The following is a 21,866-nucleotide window of genomic DNA, read 5'->3' on the forward strand; positions in this document are numbered from 1 at the left end:
ATTCATGCACTATAAACAAGCTCAACATTCTGAAGGTAATAAAACACAGGTTTATGGTCATCTACGATTAGAAAACTTTTTATTTTAAATATATAAAATAACGCAGTTCAACATACGCTCTTGTTCTAAATGGTGTTTCACCATCCCTTCAGACTTGGCTGAGCATAGCTGAACACACCTGGAATGAGGTTGTAATAATGGTTGCACTCATGCTACATTATTGCAACAAGTGGTGAATGCAATGCCATTTTAAATACAAAAGCATGACTAGTTTTCTCAAAGCAAAATTTCTTCAATATTTTAATGGTACCATTCAACAACAATAACAGACTTGTATGTGGCTGCAACAGAAAATGGAGCAGAGCCTGGTTAACTGAAGGACAGGGATGGTTCTATATTCCCAGTACTGTTCATGCCCTTGTATTTTACTGCTTATATACAGTTTTACCTGATAATTCAAAGTCATTTTGTGTGTTCAAAAATTTAAATTAGCCAATCATTTGAATTAAGTAATGTAAATGCAAAGTAGAAACTTAGTGCTAACACAATTTGAATTATGATATATTTTGAATTAAGCAATTTCAAATTAAGACTGCATATTGAATATGAACTATAAAGTAGCTATCAAATGGACATTGTATTCACTTTCCATAGTTTTAACAATCCTTTCACAACAGTACATGATTTTTTAGTTTAGTTAGCGTACTTACAATCCACATCCCATCAAATGGCACTTTATCATGAAACTCCTTAATGTTCTTGTACCACCAGGCATGAGTCTCTGGGTTGGTGAAATCTGGGAAGGCAGTTGGACCAGGCCACACCTGAATAAAATAGATCAGAACACAATTTAAATATGCTTTTGGAGACTGGGTGGCGTGGTGAGTACAAATCCAGTCCAGACTGATGGGATGAGAGTCTGTCTGCTGGTTGTAATGTTAAATGAGTTTGGACAGTCTTGCATTCAGTTTGTTGTGGCAATGGGCTCCAGTGTAGCACTATTTGCAATTTTACTTAGAAAGGTCAAAGGATGGTGTGGGAAATGAAAAAATATCATGTTACCACAAGGGGTGCTCATCTGAAATTGTGGCTGAGGCACGTTGCTGTGATAGAATATAGGGGAGATTTACACTGCATCAAACCTTTCGATATCTAGGAATGCTTAATGATAACACTGGATGCCCAAACAGGAGTGTTCTATTTTACACTCATTTTATTCTACCTGAAATTAAACTTCAGGTTTCCTGTTCCTGACCCTCATCACAGGAATCCACAATGAACCAGTTCGTTGTATTAAGCTGTACTCACTGCTGTTTTGGCGCAACCCCAATGCTCATTTGTATGTCGCCTTGTACGGTTTAAAAAAGATGATACTTTAAGACAGACATTTCCAACGCAGAGATGCTTTATTATGATGGTGTCTGTTGTATAATATTATCTTAAAGAGATACACATTCAAAGATAACTTCACAATAAACTGACTGCAAGGTTCTTCATAATCACAACTAATGACAGTATAGGTCAACAGAACTGCACTTGTACCCATGCACAGGTACTGAATTAGTAGAGTTTGAAATGAATAGTCTTTTCTCACAGATGAGTAAATGTTTTGGATGAAGGTGCTGTTCTGAGAAGCATTTAACATGCTTGTGAACTTGCAGTTGGTATTTTCAGAATCACTAATGGCACTTTCGGCAAATAATTTTTTTTCCAGGTTTATAGGTTTTTAAAATTTCTTCATGTAAAGGAGATTTGGTGAAATTATGCTGTCAGAGTCACTTGCAATTTAGTGAAGTGAAAATGGAAAATCTAAATGTAAAATCCAAACTTCTCAGTGCTGTTATGCTGTACTGACCTTTCCTATTAATGGTTGGCTGGTTTCATTTTTGATAAAGACACCTCTCTTCACACCGTCGTCATATGGTTCGTATTTCCCTGCTGCCTGTGCACTGCTGATACCAGGATCCTACAGTAGCAAGCAAAAAGCCATCAGTGTTAAGAATCCTTGAAGGAAATGGAGTCTGAGACTCACTACAGATGCACAACCCAACTTCAAAACAAGATGACAGATAATGTACCATGGCACGTTAAGAGGTCAGTGACCACGTGCGGGTATTGGGTGGGGGCAAGATTGCCTGTAATTTGGTTCAGTAACGGGTCAACTCTTAACAGTCTTGGTTCACATATGAAGAATGGCCACTTGCTTGGTGTACCAGAGAGCAGCTGGCACCCACAGAATTGTACTCCAAAATGATTTGGGTGTCTTCAAGAGCAGAAAAATTTAGGAATGGGGGTGGGGGGGGTGTGGGAGGGGAAACGGAGGACTACCACACTGTATCACAGAATGCTATCTGTATTTCATTTTGAAAAATGAAAGCAGCTCCACATTTTTTTTAAAATAGATTTGCAATCTGTCACTCTTTTTGATCATAAATCTCATTTCTAACATTTACCTGATGTTGACAAAAAATTCCAAAATTGGAAAAAAGTTAAAACAAAATTTTCTGTTTGTAGAGAGACTTCCTAAGGGAATTTCCTGAATACATCAGCAGTACACACACTGTTCCTGACCACCAGCCAAAGTTGTTCAGGATGGCTCAAAGCTGTGCAGTACTTGTTACCTGCCACTTGATGGTGTTAGTGAGCTATGTAAATACCATTAAGAATCACATGCTACACCAACTATAATCAATTTTCTACTCTTTCATTTTCTGTAGCTATGGATGACAACTCCCCCTTCCTTCCCCAACCGCACAAGAAACACAAGCCTTAGACTCTGGATAGGAATTTTTCAATCCCTGCACTACCCACAGATAAAATGTAATCCAAGTATGTCCAGCCCCCAGTACCCCCCTCAACCAGTTCTACGGAGAATGCCATATGTACATACAGCTTAAAAGCAATATTGATGTGGGAAATGAAAGGCAAGAAAGGAAACAGAACAGTAGCCCTGGAAGAAATTTAACATTTTTACCTATTTTAAAATTTTGGTGAACTTTATGTCAAACATGAAAATTTCCATTCTTAATATTGGGAATCAAATCAATGGTTGAAATACTTTTTGATTCTTGGATGATTTGTGTTTTTCCTCACCACGATCATGACGTATTTCAAGCCCTTCTGGTGAAACTCTTTCACCATCTGTGCATAGTCGCCAAAGTTCTGCAAGTTGTAAGTGAAGTCCTTTTTCTCGTCCATGTAATCTATGTCATTCCACTGTACATCCTGCAGAAAGAAAAATAATTAACAAAAAGAACAATTCTGTATCCTGCTGATGATCAGTGATGTAGAGAAGTGAAACACCCATATATTTTAAACTCTCTTCCCTGCTTATTGTACTGCGCGTCCACTCTAAATACATACAATTTACTTGCCTGAGAAAGAGAATTTCCTTTGCACTTTTTAACCCATTTTTTCTACCTGTAGGATCAGAAGAAGTGATTTTGTTCACTACAAATTCTGTAGGTTTAACATTTTTGTTATTGCCAAAAACTACTGGGTACGTGCGCCAACCCATTACCACCCACAGGAATTTCCAAACCAAACTACTAAGAAATCCATGCAGGTAGGGTACATTTGCCTGATATGAAGTGCACACTCTTTCTGCATAGTGACACTCATCGCTTATCTAACTCTAGAGAGATCAAGCCCAGATTGGCAAGAACCAAGGCCTGAAGACTCGAAGCACAGCATACTAGTAAGCTTTCCTGTGCTTGTCCAGCCAGGACTACCCTACTCATGTGCACCTTGGCTTGCAGAGAGGGAAAAATTCCAGCCCCTAGTCAACCTTTCCAAGTCCTGTTTATCAACCAGACTGGCTGTTCACTGGACTTTTTTGGCTCAGGTATCAGATTACTGAGTCTGCCTCAGAGGGTTGACTTAATTCCAATCATCTTCCATTGCCAGGTGTGTCATCCTGGAGGAAACCTCAACCCCAAGAAGATTTGGTTAATCTTTCCCCACTCCCCCAAACAGAGGATAATCGCTAGTTCATCATCTGATAACTAATGAGCTGGATTTGAATCCTTACTAAACAATCAGCAGATATCGGGGCCTCATCACAAGTGGCCTAGTAAGCAGTATAACTCTCCATGAAAGTGAGTGCACTGCCACCATCCTCTTAACTACAGCATGGGCACGCAGCATACTCCACTAAATGATGGTTCTATCAGTCGGAGGTGCAAAGCTTCTGCTACAGCTGCTTGACTGGAATGCATGCTGAGGTGTTGGAAGAACAGTCTCTTGGAATAGCTCAACAATGTGATATTTTTCAAAGTTGCAAATCACTATTGGCAGCCTGTGTATACAAATCAACCAGAAATGGACCAACAGACAAAACAAGCTGATCAAGCTACTATAAGGAAAGAGTTAATCAGATGTCTGCTAATGTTATACTGCTATTGATTTCTTTTTATATTGTAGTAATAGTAGTTTTACTTGGTAGAATAGTAAAAGAGTGAAACTATCGATAACATAACAAAGTATGACTTCTATATGCAATGGTCAAAGTTATTATAGTACGCTTTCACTTGGATCTGATGGCATTACTGCTGCCACACCTGCTGTGTCTGTCTGTTTGAGCAGAAGACCTATAACTGTTTCACCCCACAATTACTACAAATGAGAACAACTGACATGGGAGAACAACTTTTTACTTATTGTTCTTAGATATCTAGTGACTATTGATTAAAATTTTATTTTTTTAAAAAGCTGCTGTTTGAATGGCCGATACTGAAGTCATTAACTCTTAATAATGGGCACAACATTCAGGAGTACTTGAGTGGCAGGAAGTTGGATATATGGTGGCTGTGGTCAGAAAAGGTACACAGTGACAGACATTATAAAGTTCCAATTTATCTCAGAAAAAGCTCAGTTACTAAAGATTTTAATGTAAAAGTATCGACTCAGGTCTTGCTGGAGTCCAGTGCTTCGATCCTGCAGCAGTTCTCCGAAGTACTTTTAGGAGGTAGTTTTATTTGGAAAACCAGATTTGCTTTCAACAAGAAATTACCTTTTATCTTTGTTTGCTCACCTGAGGCATGTTGGCTCTGGTCATGTTCTCCACAACTTGCCGGGTGATGTTGGTACTCCAGTAACCCCACCGACACAAATGGAATCCCAGACTCCAGTATGGAGGCATTATCGGATAACCTACAAGGTCAACACAATGTACAGTAAGATGTTGTGCTGGGTAGTGTTAAATAAAGAAAAATATGCATTTATGTAGTGCCTTTCACTACGTCTCAAAGCGCTTTACAGCCAATGAAGGACTTTATTGAAGTGTAGTCACTGTTGTAATGTAGGAAAAGCAGCAGCCAATTTGCATACAAGATTCCACAAACAGCAATGTCATAATGATCAGATAATTTGTTTTTAGTGTTGATTGAGGAGCACTCCCTTCTTCAAAATAGTGTCATAGGATCTTTTACGTCCACCTGAGAGCAGACGGGGACTCGGTTTAACGTCTCATCTGAAAGGCAATGAAACATCCGGAGCAGGGAAAAAGGGGAAATTGGGTAAAACAGTGAGTTAGATATTGGCACATCTGCTTTGGAATCTGGCTTGATGAGATTAAAGTCTCTTGTTTATCGGCAGTAAAGTTACTACATGAAATACGTTTGGGCAGTCTCAATCCAGTTCCTTGTAGACGTGCGCCATTAGCACAAAACTGCCCCATATCTATGAACCTTGGAGGGACATCAGGACAGCTATGTGGGAATTGCAAAACTATCAGATTAGTCAGAAGGAGGTTGAGCTGCTTCTAAATTGGCCTTAGAAAGATGCATAGAAAGGGTATACTTATTGTTTCTAGATGTCAGAGAAGAAATTCCAAGTACCTGTAGCTTATGCACAGAAAAAAATCCCGCAACAGAACTGCAACACATTTTAATTTAAATTGGGTTGGGGATGGGGACAAAGATTGGTAAAGCGAATTCTGGTCTTCACCAAATATTATCTGAACCGTTTTCAATAACTGAATTTTCTTTTACAACTTTCCAACTACACACATTTTCAATCATCTGACCATGAAAAGCCAATTTCCTGGAGTTTGCCAAAACTGAATTTTATAAAATAGAAGTCAATTGTACACAGCCATGGGCCATTTTTCAATCAATGTATTATTAAAAATAAAAATTGTAACATCTATGCACCGTAACAGTTATCAGAAGACTAAAATCTGGAATTATTTTGCAATGTGAATTTTAGGTGTTTGTTCAGCAGAAATAACAAGTAGTGGTTTCAATCTTACCGATGATATCCATGTACTGTCTGATCACAGTTTTTGGGTCTGGACCCAAGAACACATAAAAATCCAGGATTCCCCCAATGGTCCTCCAGGTTAGAGCAGGGGTTGGCTGAAGTAAAACGTCTGGATAGAACAAAATTGTTTTAATTTCCTTGAACAGCATATACTTAAATATCAGTATCACATGCATAATATAAATAGGATTCTGAACTCGGCGACCCGTGGAACAATGCAAATTAGTAACAGTCACATGGATAGGGCTTGTGATTTCCATACATGGCAGAATCCTGGGGCATGATTTTAACATGGAGTTGGGAAGGGGAGATAATCAGATGTGAAACCCAGAAATAAAACTGGTGGGTCGCAATCTGTGATCGCGACCTTGATAAGGGCAATAAATTTTACTTCTGGGTTTTGCGCCCGGCAGTCAGCCTGATTGACAGGCTGGCTGGCTGTCGGGTGGGAATCAGAGGAGGGAGGGAGGGATCGTGGGGCCGTGGAGGACATCACAAGCTGAGAGGTGATCAGGTCACCAGAAGATTGGAGGGCGTCGCCAGAAGATTGGAGGTCGGGAGGAGTTGGAGCTACAGAGGGGTTGTGGCCATCGAGGGAGGGGTTTGGACATGGGGGTGGAACTACTGGGGGGGGGGTCAGGCAATCGTGGGGGTCCAATTGTGCCAGGTGAGCTTGTGGTGCTTGGATGAAGCACTGCTGTTCCTCCAAGCCCACAAGCAATGCATGAAAGGCACTCACCTCATGGATCGGGCCCTTCTCGTCTGCTTTCACTTGACATGAATCAGAAGCAATGGGAAACCTGAACAGGTAAGGTTAAATTCGTTTTACACAAAAAATTAAGTGCCTCAACTTGAGGTACATTCCCCTTTAAGAATCGGCCCACTGGCTTTAAGTGGGGACAGGACTTCCAGGTTTCTGTGCATCCTAACGTGCCAGAGTTAATCCCGGAAGTGGGCGCTAAGGAGCCGGGATGCGGTCCGGCTCCAAAAATCAACTATTTTTACTACCCACCCGCCCTCAGCGCACCTGTTCTTGGGGGTTAAAATTACCCCCCTGATCTCAGCTGAGTTGGAAGAAATGGTAAGCAACGGCTAAGTACCATCTCATAAGAAAGGGAGGGAGGTAATTTTGAATATATATATATTTCTGAAATTCTATATCAACGCAAAATGTTTCAACAAGGAAGACTTGCAGCAAAAGCAGAAAGTGTGAAAGACCAAAAACAAATCAAAGTATAACATATAAGTAAGCATTTTTGTCATGCTGATATTTCAGTTCATCACCTGAGAGGTGGTTTAATATTAAACAGGTCTATAGGATCTTTAATTCCAATCTGAGTTGTATTTGTATATCCAAACAGGTTAAGTTAATTATTTACCCTTGGCATTACTGTTTAACAGGAAAACACCATGAGCTGACCCATCCTCTTCCATCACCAAGTAGAAAGGGTGTGAGCCATATAAATTGGAATTTGGCTGCAACAAACAGGACAGTGTCAGTGGCAGTACATGAACAACGTTCTCACTTGGGCTCACAACTGATTTCCTAAATATTTGTGCGGACTTATTGTGAGGTAAACTTTTAGGCTCCCCCTTTCCCAATTTTCTCCACTTTTCTTGGAGGTGAAACATGCTGGATTTTGTTCAATGGGCACCAGCATCCCTCTAGTACTTTATCCAAGTAGCCAGTTGACCCTAGACAGTAAGTGTTGTTAGCCAATTGGAGGATGGGGCCATCATATCTGAACCTGTTCCTTTCTTCACCTGATATTCTCACACATGCATTTTCCAGCAGGGTGACTGAATAGCAAATCAGAAGTGGGAACCCTATTTGGTTTTACTCCAACCATTTTTCACAGTAGGGTCAGCTAAGATTCAGGTATGTTCGACACTGGCCATCCCAGTATTCTCTTTACTGGCACCTGGATACAAAATTGTACTAAGAAATTTGAAATGGTCATTTTCCAGATACCAATATAATTGGGAAACACAGATACCCACATTGAAGTATAGCAAAAACAAGAGTTAACTGGAAATTATATTTATTAAATGAAGTATTCCAATAGGACAGGTTCAGATTAGGTTAAAACACTTGATGTTGTGCCACAGAGCACTAGGAAACAGATATGCTTGCAATTCTGTACACAGTGAACTCCTGATCTTGGGATTATCATCAAGCAGACACTAAATAGATGCTAGGCATTTCCTGAGAGAAAAAAAGAGAAGAGAGTAGAGGAAAATAGAGAGAAAAAAGAGAGAGACTGACTCTCTGCCACTCTCTCAGTGGATAGTTCCAGAACACCATGGCATGAGATTGGGACAGCCATTAGATTTAGAGTAATTTTAAATAAAGGCATGGTGGAAGAGCCAAGTTTTGAGGAGGCTTTTAATAGTGGAGAGAGATGCAGGAAGTTGAAGGGGTTTAGGAAGAGAAATCCAGAGTGCATGGTCATGATGGCCGAAAGCTCTACCACCAATTTCCGAGAGGCTGAGGGATGGGAGAAATGCACGGTATGCTAATGTAAGAAGAGCAGTGGGTGCAATGTAGAGCTAGAGGAAGTTGCAGAGACGGGGTGGGGCAAACCCATGGAGGGATTTTGAAATCATTGATTTGGGGAAATGGGAAGCCAATGGAGGCCAGTGAGGGCAGCATTGATAGCGGAGCAGGACTTGGTATGGAATAGGATGCAGAGTTTCAGATGAGTTGGAACTTAAGCAGGGCAAAGCTGGGGAGGATGGCAAAGAGATCTTTGGAAAAGTTGAGTTTTGTGGTGATGAAGTTGTGAATGAAAGTTTCAGCAGCTATAAGGATGAGGTATAGATGGAGGTGAATGACATTATCAAAGTAGAAATGGGTGGTCTTTATGATGGATATGGGGCTAAAGCTCAGCACAAAGTCAAACAGGATACGAAGTTTGCGGAAGAACAAATTCAGCCTTAGCAAGCAAAAAGGGATCGTGGAATGGAAGGCTAGGCTGCAGAACTATAATAGGGCAAACAATACCCTCGTGACTTGTTGGGATAGAAATTGGGCCGTCTAGCACCCGTTGATTCGGCGCTGCATGGCCTCCCAAACATCCAAGATGGCGTCTTGGATGTGCACGCACTGTTCTAGCGTGACGTGCCAGATGCCACGCATGCACAAATAACGAATGCCGGAATCATGTAAGTAAGGAGAAAATGCATTTGATCAGTGTGCAATGCTGATCTAAAGTGATAGACACATTTTGAAACTTAATGCTCCACTCAACGCATTGTCTTAACCATGACCATCTGAACATGCCTTAGGGTGTCTGGAGGACCCCCCCCCCACCAGTGCTATTTAAAGGGACCATACAGGATTTACAGGTTAGTTGCTGGATTATTGTTTCTGGCTGCTGATGCATTTGTAACCGTTTTTGGAGGTCTCCTATACTTGAATACTAGGACGAGGGGACATAGCGTAACAGTTAGAGCCAGGACATGCAAGAGTGAAGCTAGGAAACACTTCTACACGCAAATGGTGGGAGAAGTTTGGAACACTGTTCTGCAAACGGCAGTTGATGCGAGCTCAATTGTGAATTTTAAACCTGAAACTGATAGATTTCTGTGAACCAAGGTATTAAGGGATATTGGTCTAAGGCGGGTATATGGAGTTAGGTCACAGATCAACCATGATCTTATTGAATGGCGGAACAGGCTCGAGGGGCTAAATGCCACTGCCACTTGCTGCCTTCTGATATGCGCCACCTTCTCCTGCAAGAAAGCGGAACATGTGTCTGGGTGATGCGCCTGTCATGGTTGAGCAGCTGCCAGTGTGTGGCCTGAGAGGTGTGGGTGTGCGGCTTGCAACAGTGATAATGTGTAAAGGTGAGAGGAAGCATGATTGGCAGAGTTTAGTACTGATTGAAAGAGTTTGTTGGTATGTGGGTGATGGGGGGTGTAGTGCATGGAGCAGTGGATGCGCCTAGTGGTGCAGTTGGTACGTGATGCCACTTGACCTCACTCACCTTGACCACTCGTGTCAAGGCACTGACCTTTTTCGTGCACAGTATCCATGCTCGTGGTGCTATGTGCCTGGCATTGACTGCATTCGCTATTGCTTCCCACTGCTTTTTGAGCATATGTCTGGAGGGCCTCGTGCTCCCTCCCCCACCCCTGTGGATATAGGATGTCCCTCCTTCTGTCCACCTCTTGCACCAAGGCCTCTAATGCATCATTAAAGAACCTTGGTGCACCCACTCTCGCAGGCCTGGTACAAACTCGGACCGGCAGATTGGTGAGGTCTGGCATGCAGATTGGAGGATGTGGGATTTAGTGGTGCGCAACTTATTCAATGTTAACATAACTCAGCAGTTTGAAATCATAGGGACGGGACCTGCATCTGTGTTTTACGTGTGTGATGGCTGATCTCCGTTCAGGCTCCATGGAGACAGCAGACTTATTTTTTTAGCAAATAATAGTAGGTACCGGCTACCTTTGAGAGATTTTGGCAGGCTGTCAGAGACAGAGCCTGCCTTTAAGAGATTGGGGCTCCCCCTGCTGGTGAAAAGTGCAAATGTCCTTGAATCTTCGTGGCAATGCTGATTTGGAACGCTACTTTCAGGTGAGTACTGAGGCTGGACAAATGTCTCGTCCTGCCTGCGAAGGAAGCACCGGGCGCGGTTTTGGACCCTTTCCAATTTAACCCCCAATGTCTTGCGCTACCCCAGACAGCCATTAGATCTTCAGCACATTTGCACCAATTTCTTCAGTGACAAAAAGGGAATTGATCTTACATTGTCTAACTGCAGTGAGAATGTTTTTTCTTCATGTATGGAATAACTTACATAAGACATTAACAAATGCTACAAAGTAAGAGAGACAAAGGCACCAGTTTGTGGTTCCCAGTGGAGCAACAGACTGCTTTGAATTGGCCTCAAGTGGCCCCCAAATACCACTTGCCTGAACCACAGCAATGACTGGGTTCTAGATTTTCTCACACTGTTTCATGAAATGCCCCAGAATGGAAATTTCTATGATGTAATCAAACACTAATATAAAACAACGCTGAGAGGGAAAGAAAAAAAGAGACAGAAACCTACACTCTTTTCCATAGAACCTAAGGAGAGAAAAAAAAATCAGCCATGGTATGCCTGCACACTTCTTTGTAGACAGCTTCTTGTAACTTACGTTTCATTAGGATTCTGCTTTCCAAGAGTGGTATCTTGGAAAAGGTGTACTGCCCACTTCTAGGACCAGAATTGGTATATTGGGAGGTCTAAACAGCAGGAAAGAAAGAAACAAACTTACATCAGGTGCTTCATCTCGATTCCAGAGAGTTAATCGAGTCCAGTTGACATTGAGGATCAGATTTGTCATGTGCTCTCCCAGTCCAGAAATGTACTGGGAGGCCAGGGAGGTGGAGATCTGCAGAAACTGATCAGCATAAAACAATGGCCCCACTGTAGTGTCCAGGCTAAGGAAAAAAAGAAATGGGATATACTATACAAATAAATGACTAAAAAATGCTAACCCATGAAATTGTTGTAAAGAATTGTTGATATGCAAAGTTTCATACACACACACACACACACACACACACACACACAAAACAATGGAGCCAACTTAGGCTTTCTGCCTGGTTTTAAACCGTTTAAGCTGCTAGAGTACTGTACTTCTGAGCATTTTCAAAATATAAATTTTATTAAATAGACTGAAATCCACATTTTAAAATTTATTTCTTCCAGACTTCATACCAATTTTGTAAGAACAGCTAAAATTAAACACAGAAAATACTAGAACCATAAACCAGGTTTGCTAGCATCTCAAAACAATGAGAAAATGTATATTACCATTTTGGGTAGAGACTGTGTACCATAGTGATGGGTCTCTGTCTAATTTTTTTTTTTAAATAGGTGACATACTCTGTTGAGAGGGGATGAGGTCTTCAACTTACCTGGTCAACTCCATCCTATTTAAACATTAGTTATATTGCTTTAGAAATGCTTTTCCACCAATCCTAGAACTCAATCCTTAAATATACGTGTATGCATTGAGTGGAAAGAGCTTTTTTTTCTTTCCAATTTTCTCCTGAGGTGTATGACTCATAATGGGAACAGTTTCGTAGCTGCTACTAGCTCTCCAGTTTCTCAGAGTGGCTATTTTTCAAGAGTGAATCTAAGCAATGAAAACTCTCAGGCTATTCATCTAAGAGAAGGCCAGGGGTTTATCAATCGACCTCATTTCTCTTAAATAATGAGAAAAAAAAACTCAGAAGGAGAGCTATCTCCAACTGGATGGTTTCAGCACAACATTTTAGAAACCTAGAATCAGGTCAGATACCCTTTCAGCTGAGGATAGTGCATAGCACAGGGAGACCTGGAAAAAGATTCTGTTCACTTACGGAACTCGGGGAAGATTTCCTCTTATGTCAAATGTGTTTGTAACCTTATAAACATAGTGGGAAGATTTGCCATGTTTGACTTTTCAAGCAAAATCTTTAAAATGTAATAGCAACCAGAGAAAGTCTTTCAGCTTAATTCTAAAACAACCTAAATAATTTACCCATGTTAAGACTTTTTTCCAAAAAGAAACATATTAAAAGAATTTACTGCAATTTGTGCTGTGATTACATCTCTCACTATGTTCTTTTTAAATTCTGATTTTCTCATTTTATCATCTCCACAGCATTCAATAGATTAGTCTCAAAGCTAAACACATCAAGCCAGATAAACGTAATACAGTACATACATAAATGAAGATTAACTTGCACACGATATATTGAAATATAAAGGTTTGCTTAAGTGAACTTTGTAAATGTAATAAAGTCTGAATAACAGCATTATCTTGACAACTAAACATTCCCTTTCCTTGTCAACTCCTTTACATGCACTTATGTATTTTAAAACTGTAATACTCCTTTCCCTCCACCAAAGTAACTAGCTTGTCAACTTTAAACAGGTTTTGAAAAACTAATTGATACATTTGTGTTCTACGTTACACTAATGTTATTCTATATGTTTATTTTTAAAGCTTTTGTCACATGCTACATTATAATGGAGCATGTACTCTGCTGTCCTTGCTAGTAAAATAATCTGTTTTGTTTTTATTGCAGTTGGGCAAACAGTAGTTCATAAAGAAGTCCCACCTTCCTAAAATCTGCAATATCAGTCATCACCACCAGTCTGACTCAGATGGTGAAACAACTGTTCTTTCTTTGATATTAAAGTTTTGTCTGTAATCATGGAAGATAGATGCATTTCTAAATTGAAGTATCACCTCCAAGAAAACTCTTACAAACCAAAATAATAGCACAATGCCATCACGCAATTTCTAAGTGAAAATAATTTACTTGCAGAATTACAATGAGTACAGTAATGAGTATGGTAGCGTAAAGGTTATGTTACTCGGCTAGTAATCCACAGTGTTGGACTAATAATCCAGAAAACATGAGCTCAAATCCCACCATGGCAAGTTTGAGAATTTGAATTCAGTTAAAATAAATAAATCTGGAATGAAGAGCTAGTATCAGTAAAGTGACCATGAAGCTGTTGGATTGTCGTAAAAACACAACTGGTTCATGTTCTTTAGGGAAGGAAACCTACCGTCCTTATCTCTGACTCTTAACTACTCTCTGAAGTGACCTAAAAAATGAGTCTTCAGCCAATTCAATTTACTCTAAGTGATGTCAAGAAATGGCTGAGTGCACTGGACACAGCAAGGCTATGGGCCTCAACAACTGGCTGAAATGCTGAAGATCTGTGCTCCAGAACTAGCCACGCCATACTGTTATACATGACAATGTGGAAAATTGCCCGGGTATTGCCCTACCGTCAATCATCTGTAAAGTAATAGAAGGAGTCATCAACAGTGCTATCAAGCAGCGCTTACTTGCCAATAACTGCTCACTGGTCCTGGTGGAAACCAAACTGAGCATCATTCAGCTCCAGACCTTACTACAATAAAGCCACAGTAACAATCCCAGTCCAACAGGACTTAGATTGGGTCAGTATGGACCTTTATTCTCACATGCTCAACACTTACATCAATGTACTTTTAGAGTGAAGTATAAATTCTGCATTAATTCATTAACAGGTTAACAAAGAATACCATGGAAGGGAACACCTAGGCTAATCACACGTACAGTACAAGGCCATTTGATTTTCTCTGTACAATGATGCCAAAAGGTCTGGATGAAAACTTAACAGTGTAGAGTTGAGTTGAAGCTTTCTTAGTGACCTTAGGGACATCAATAGGAACCTCATAGCGTTTGCTCCCTGGATCCTTAAGCTGAAAAACAGCAAGACAAGGTTTACTTAAGAGAAAAAGATCACTTCCACATGTACCTTACAGACAGTAAACTTAATGATGCTGCTTCACTGTTATTACTGAGCCTGAATTTCTTTGTTGTCTAGTAATAGATCACATTTGTTTAACTATAAAATGTATGATGTGGAGATGCCGTTCTTGGATATCCTTTCCACTGTGAGCCGGCAGTTTGTGGTGTCCCTTCAACCAGACGAAATCGAAGTTCTCAGCCGAGGGCTCAATTTCTGCCCCACTACCAAAATGGACCCTTCAACCAGACGAAATCGAAGTTCTCAGCCGAGGGCTCAATTTCTGCCCCACTACCAAAATGGACCCCACTAGTCTCGCGGCGGACACAGAGGAATTCATCAGGAGAATGAGGCTCCGGGAATTCTACCACAAACCCCAAGATTTCAGCAGCGAACCCAATGAGACAATCGACGATCCGGAACAGCAGACAGAGGGATCCGCGGTACAGCAACCGAAGAGGAAAGAGTCAAACTGGACTCCTCCGGAGGGTCGCTGCCCTCAGCTGGACATGTATGCTCAAGCTGTCAGGAAATGCGTCAATGCCAGATTCATCAGCCGCACTCAGAAGACAGTCCAGAATGTCACCCGAGCACAACGCAACGCCATCAACGCTCTCAAGACCAACGTCATCAAACCAGCGGACAAAGGAGGAGCCATAGTCATACAGAACAGAACAGACTATTGCAAAGAAGCATACCGACAACTGGACAACCAGGAACACTACAGACGGTTACCCGCAGATCCGACCAAAGAACACACCCACCAGCTCAACAAACTGATCAAGACCTTCGATCCAGACCTTCAAAGCATCCTACGCATTCTCATCCCACGTAATCCCCGCGTGGGAGACTTCTACTGCCTCCCAAAGATACACAAAGCCAACACACCCGGACGTCCCATCGTATCAGGCAACGGAACCCTGTGTGAGAACCTCTCTGGATACATCGAGGGCATCCTGAAACCCATCGTACAGGGAACCCCCAGCTTCTGTCGCGACACTACAGACTTCCTACAAAAACTCAGTACCCACGGACCTGTTGAACCAGGAACACTTCTCACCACGATGGACGTCTCGGCACTATACACCAGTATCCCCCACGATGACGGCATCGCTGCGACAGCATCAATACTCAACACCAACAACAGCCAATCTCCGGAAGCCATCCTACAACTCATCCGCTTCATCCTGGATCACAATGTCTTCACCTTCGATAACCAGTTCTTTACCCAAACACACGGAACAGCCATGGGGACCAAATTCGCACCCCAATACGCCAACATTTTCATGCACAAGTTCGAGCACGACTTCTTCACTGCACAAGACCTCCAACCAACACTATACACCAGATACATCGACGACATTTTCTTTCTATGGACCCACGGCAAGGAATCACTAAAGAGACTACACGATAACATCAACAAGTTCCATCCCACCATCAAGCTCACCATGGACTACTCCTCAGAATCAGTTTCTTTCTTGGACACACGAATCTCCATCAAAGACGGGCACCTCAGCACCTCACTCTACCGCAAGCCCACGGACAACCTCACGATGCTCCACTTTTCCAGCTTCCACCCTAACCACGTCAAAGAGGCCATCCCCTATGGACAGGCCCTGCGAATACACAGGGTCTGCTCAGACGAGGAGGAACGCGATGGACACCTACAGACGCTGAAAGACGCCCTCGTAAGAACGGGATATGACGCTCGACTCATCGATCGACAGTTCCGACGGGCCACAGCAAAAAATCGCATAGACCTCCTCAGGAGACTAACACGGGACGCAACCAACAGAGTACCCTTTGTCGTCCAGTACTTCCCCGGAGCGGAGAAACTACGCCATGTTCTCCGCAGCCTTCAACATGTCATCAATGAGGACAAACACCTCGCTATGGCCATCCCCACACCTCCACTACTCGCCTTTAAACAGCCACCCAACCTCAAACAGACCATCGTTCGCAGCAAACTACCTAGCTTTCAAGAGAACAGCGTCCACGACGCCACACAACCCTGCCACGGTAACCTCTGCAAGACATGCCAGATCATCGACACAGATACCACCATCACACGAGATGACACCACCCACCAGGTGCATGGTTCATACTCCTGTGACTCGGCCAACGTTGTCTACCTCATACGTTGCAGGAAAGGATGCCCCAGAGCATGGTACATTGGCGAGACCATGCAGACGCTGCGACAACGGATGAACGGACACCGCGCAACAATCGCCAAACAGGAGGGTTCCCTCCCAGTCGGGGAACACTTCAGCAGTCATGGACATTCATCCACCGACCTTCGGGTAAGCGTACTCCAAGGCGGCCTTCGAGACACACGACAACGCAAAATCGTCGAGCAGAAATTGATAGCCAAGTTCCGCACCCATGAGGACGGCCTCAACCGGGATCTTGGGTTCATGTCACACTACACGTTACCCCACCAGCGAACAAATGTTATCTGTTTTTAATATAATGGGTCATTTGCTGGCTCTCTCTGCCTTCCGGATGTTTCTGCCTCTCTCTGTTTTTTTTTCTCTGTTTTTTTTTCCCTGTTTGTTTTTTTGTTGAATGTGTATTCGGGGGTTCTGCAGATGACACCTCTCTGTCTGAACACGGTGATTGCCTTGGCAACGGGCAGTTGCAGGGGCAGTCTGTAAACACCATGTATTGTTCAATATGTATAAATGCGTAGGCTTCAAGGAGATCCTGAAACATTTGCCTGAGGAAGGAGAAAATCTCCGAAAGCTTGTGAATTTAAAATAAAATTGCTGGACTATAACTTGGTGTTGTAAAATTGTTTACAATTATAAAATGTATAACATTACACAATTCAATCAGTCTTGGAAACAAAGAAAAAAGATATGCTGATTGAAGATCAATTTTGTTGCTAATGACAGAATTTAAAGAGTTTATTTTCCAATGCAGGACAGGTGATCAGGAGACAATGCAGATATTTAAAGGAAGAAGAGAATTACATACATGAGTCATCCTGGGGCATTCTCACACATCTTCTAAAGTGGCAGTGTCAGTGAGCAAATTGTCCACTCTCGGCCAGGCAACAATATATACCATATGGAAAAAATATGGGTGGGGTTATCTTACATACTTGCATATATGGTAACCCACGTACAAGACAAACACTCCCCCCACCAAAAAAAAATCAATGACCCCTGCACCTAACAGCCGTTGCTTTACTTTTCCAGCATGATAGTGTTTTAGTGGCAACTCTCCCGAGAGTTCAATCTTGGCTCCTACTGCAGATTTCAAAATATCTATCCCTGATTCTGCTGGGGTAACTCTGATTTTAAAAATCAGTAGTGGAAGCTTGGACTGAAGTTGAGAGTGAAAGCTGCCACAGTGTTGGAGGTGCAAGAGATGACAAGAGTGCATTGGTATGGTGCTGCTGACAGGCCCACTATCTTTGGATAAATTATTCTGCTAGGAGAAAAACCAGCCAGTAAGAGCACCTGAAGGCAACATGACCCACAATATGAAATCCCACCCTACCTTTAACCCAAAACAGGGACATAAATTTCTAGTCTTACACACTAGTACTTAAAAGATGATAAAAGCCAATTTTGTTTTCCTTTTATCATCCACATTCCTATGATAGGATAATACTATTTCTTATAGAAGTTGGTAGTGAACTTCAGAGTCAATGAGGTTTTAATAATCAAAAAGAAAATGATACAGCAGCAGTGACACCGATTGGTATGTTGGAATGTCACATATAACACTGATACTGGTCATTGATTTCCCTTTCAGAATCAGCAGTAAGTTGTCAGTTATTCAAATCTGTTCACACTGTCATTTGTTATATTGGCTCTTTGCAATGACGTAGAGGGTTCTTTCTTAAAAACAAATCTCTCCGTGCTAAAGGTGTCTTTGTAATCCCTTAATACAAAACTGTTGAAGTGACTGCATTTGAGTTTAACAAATAGGCAGCCTCATTTTTAAATCAAAACAACTTGCTTTTTATATAGCACTTTAACATTAAAAAAAAATCCCACAGTGCCTCACAGAGGGGGACCAGGAGCCAATGTAGTTCAGCAAGAACAGGATGGGTGAGCAGGACTTGGTGCAGGATAGGATAAAGGCAGCAGAGATTTGGATGAGCTGAAGTTTAGCATAAAGGATGGGAGGCCAGGAGAACGCTGGAGGAGAAAGGAATTGTAGCAAAAGAATGGCGATTATCAAAGACAATGGCTTTGACAGGGATTCACAACTTTTAGGTCGGCGGGGGTGAAAGTTGATAATTAGTGCAATGCAAACCATTAATTTCAGCCAATTTATTGAATTATTTATTCGATTGCTTTATGGTTATCTTTGTTTCAAAAAGTGGGTGCTAATGACCTATCAGCTCTATTTGAGAGTGAATAATGATGCTGAAATCAAAAGAATCAATCACCAGCAATGCACATTTCAGAAACATGTCTTACCAAAAACATCAGCTCTCTGGGATCAGTTAACTAAATAGGACCCTAACTGGTCTCAAAGTCAAGCTGAAGAGTTTGAAACTAGTTTGGGCCCTCATGCTGTGGGTTCTGTAACATTTTAAAGGAATGCACCGCATCAGCATATTATACACTGGGGAGCAATACATAAAAATAATTCTCAAGGAAAAATAGAGGCAATAAATCAGTGTTTAGAGATGTGCACAATGCACAATTGTATTGAGATGAATGAAGACAGCAGCATGATAAACTGTGGGGTTTGCAGGAATAAAATAAAATTATTGCAGTTTTATTAAAGAACACTTTCAGGACTACATAGCTGCTTATTCACTGACATCTTCACTGCCGTGTTGGGATGTGAGCTTCCCAGCTTTAATAGAGGACAGATGAGGCAGGTGAAATAACATGGAAATCTAAAAATGAGAAATGGACAAAAGAATCTAGAGTAAAACATTAAACACTACATGATTAGCCAGAGTTTCTGATAACCCAGGGGGCCCAGGCTCTGTTGAATCTTGATTTAAATTCAAACTTTCTTGGTATTTTACTAAAAACAGGTTCGAGAGCCTCAAAGAACAAGTTCATTCCAAGCAAACCTATACAAAATTACGTTAACGCTGTCTTTCTATCAATTGCAAGCAAATTAAGGGCTGAAAATTTTTGATATGGATTCCTGCAAATTGGAGTCAAAAGTATTACCCTCTTGTAAAGAGAATAAAAAATATCAAAAAGATAACAACAAACAAGATTTTACCCATTTTGCCACATTCTTCATCCATTGGGATGAATAATAACATACACCTACACACCTGAAAGACATATCCTAATCAATTGGCTAATAAGTCTACAAATTTAAGCAACTTAGTCCCTTATTAGGAAAAAAATCAAACATTTCAATAGTAACACAGGTGGCTCAAAATGTCGTACTTCGGGAAGGCATCTGATGGAAAGAAATGTTAAAAAGTTTTGTTCTGACTTTAAAAAAAAATCTGAATCCACTTCATTTGTATTTCTTCAATTATAGCGAGAGACTTTATCTGCAAAGGTCAAATATAACTACTTCCAATATTAACTGGAGATTTCCAGAGATAGATAATGGCTGTATCAGTACTGTTACCACAATGACAGTCTACAGCCTCCTTTATGATCTCACTAAAATTAGCTTTTCAATTGCCATTACTTACAGTAAAATGAAGTCTGCCTGGTGTCTCATACATTACATTCAACTGAAGCGTCATTATGTCATTCAGGAACAATGTCTTCTTAGTGCGGTTCAGTGTAGCTGTGTAGCCAGTGCTGGTTGGAGAAAGGTAATCCATGTTGTAAGTAGGATAGTTTGATGGTAAAAAACAAAGTGGGGCAGCCATATTGGCGGCATTGACCACTGTAATCCAGCAGCAGCCACGAGCCTGACATTTCTTTATGTCAATCTGTTCATTAAAAGCACAGTCAAACCTACTATTAGGATCAATATCACACTGTGAGGCACTGTGATGACTCTTACTGAATGACAGCTTGGTAAGTCTTTCTGAGGTCTCTGCTCCGTTTTTATAATTTAGAGATTGCCACAATTGGTCTAGTTTAGTTTTGCCCAGGTTAATGGATCTAGAAATTACCTCAGACTCCAGTGCAGAACAATTATGGTAAGTAATCACACCAACTAGAATGACAATTAGGAGGATGGCCCCACATTTAAGAGCAGCAGTTGAATGTATTCTTGGTTTAGTCACAGATGAAAGTCCAACGAGCACCGTTTCTTCATTTCCTGAAACAAGGGCCTGCTTTTCTGCTTCACAGTGTGGTGGAAACATGACGAAAAGACAGATGGTCTTAAAGCTGTGGTCTAGTGTCTGTGCCTAAATGATGCGGAGGAGAAAAAGTATTGTAAAAAAAAAACTTCTCCCTTCTCCATAATGGCAGCTTTATGCTAATAATACATCAAAATCTTAACAAAACACATCAGAATTAGAATGGAATGCTTAAAGAATTTGCTGAAATTACAACATATGCATCACCAACATATTTGTTTTGTTATGTTGTATTGTAACAGTTTTTTTGTAAGATTGATCCAGGAAGTACACAAAGACAGAATTAAGTCTGTACTGCAAGATTTAACCAGCAGATTTTTTTTTTGTGGAACCACAATATATGGAGCCTTAAAAAAAATTCCACCAACTCTAAGCTTAATACATGGTTTTCTTATTAATTCTGATGGAAATCTTCCCATTCCTTTGATACCTAAATATCAAACTTTTTTTAACATTATGAATATGCACATACATTACCCTCATATACTATGAATCTATTACATTCATACTGTAACAAATAATCATAGATACCCTTAGAATGAACGGGTCTTCTTTGCATTGACCCCCTTAGTGAACACAGTCCTCCCATGACAGATTTCATTGTACGGTTAGCATCAATGTGAACGTTTTTAACAAATAAATAAAAGCCTGTTTCAGAGTTGAGATACAATACTAAGGACAGGAAACTGGGCAGGCAGGGAGTAGATAGATCACGTCCCAAAACCACAATCGTTTGGCAGCAAACATGGTGGACAGGGAGGCCTGAGGTGCTAGGCTTGAGACCCAGCCACTACTGCCAAGTCAGGAAACTCAGCAAGTGGGGAGTGGGGGGTAGGTCCAGACTCAAAATTAGAATTGGGTGGTGGCTAAGAGTTTGGTGAGTGGGTGATAGAACCTGGATCCTTCAGGCAGGCTAACAAGTAAACCCAAAATATGTTGTGCAAGGGGGTAAGCAGATTTTAAAAAGCAAAATGCCAGACAGGCGTGGGAGGTGCAGTATTGCCACTCAGTGATGGGAGACCTGCAAGCCTTTATAGCAATTATAGAAG

The 21,866-nt window shown here is 41.3% G+C and overlaps 1 protein-coding gene across 2 annotated transcripts in view; it reads right to left on the reverse strand.

Annotated features, from left to right (window-relative positions):
* gaa (alpha glucosidase) overlaps positions 1-21,866 on the reverse strand; it is a 39,065-nt gene that overhangs the window by 12,657 nt on the left and 4,542 nt on the right. For both annotated transcript variants that reach the window (XM_068004108.1, XM_068004107.1), the window contains exons 2-10: positions 20,194-20,865; positions 14,366-14,511; positions 11,533-11,698; positions 7,641-7,737; positions 6,251-6,370; positions 5,033-5,151; positions 3,094-3,225; positions 1,856-1,966; positions 711-824 (exon numbers count right to left, since the gene is read on the reverse strand). In XM_068004108.1, the coding sequence (XP_067860209.1) occupies positions 711-824; positions 1,856-1,966; positions 3,094-3,225; positions 5,033-5,151; positions 6,251-6,370; positions 7,641-7,737; positions 11,533-11,698; positions 14,366-14,511; positions 20,194-20,820 (1,632 nt within the window). In that variant the 5' untranslated portion in view covers positions 20,821-20,865. The remainder of the gene's footprint in view (positions 1-710; positions 825-1,855; positions 1,967-3,093; positions 3,226-5,032; positions 5,152-6,250; positions 6,371-7,640; positions 7,738-11,532; positions 11,699-14,365; positions 14,512-20,193; positions 20,866-21,866) is intronic.

The sequence above is a fragment of the Heptranchias perlo genome, chromosome 23 (genome assembly GCF_035084215.1).
Source record: "Heptranchias perlo isolate sHepPer1 chromosome 23, sHepPer1.hap1, whole genome shotgun sequence".
Taxonomy (NCBI): domain Eukaryota; kingdom Metazoa; phylum Chordata; class Chondrichthyes; order Hexanchiformes; family Hexanchidae; genus Heptranchias; species Heptranchias perlo.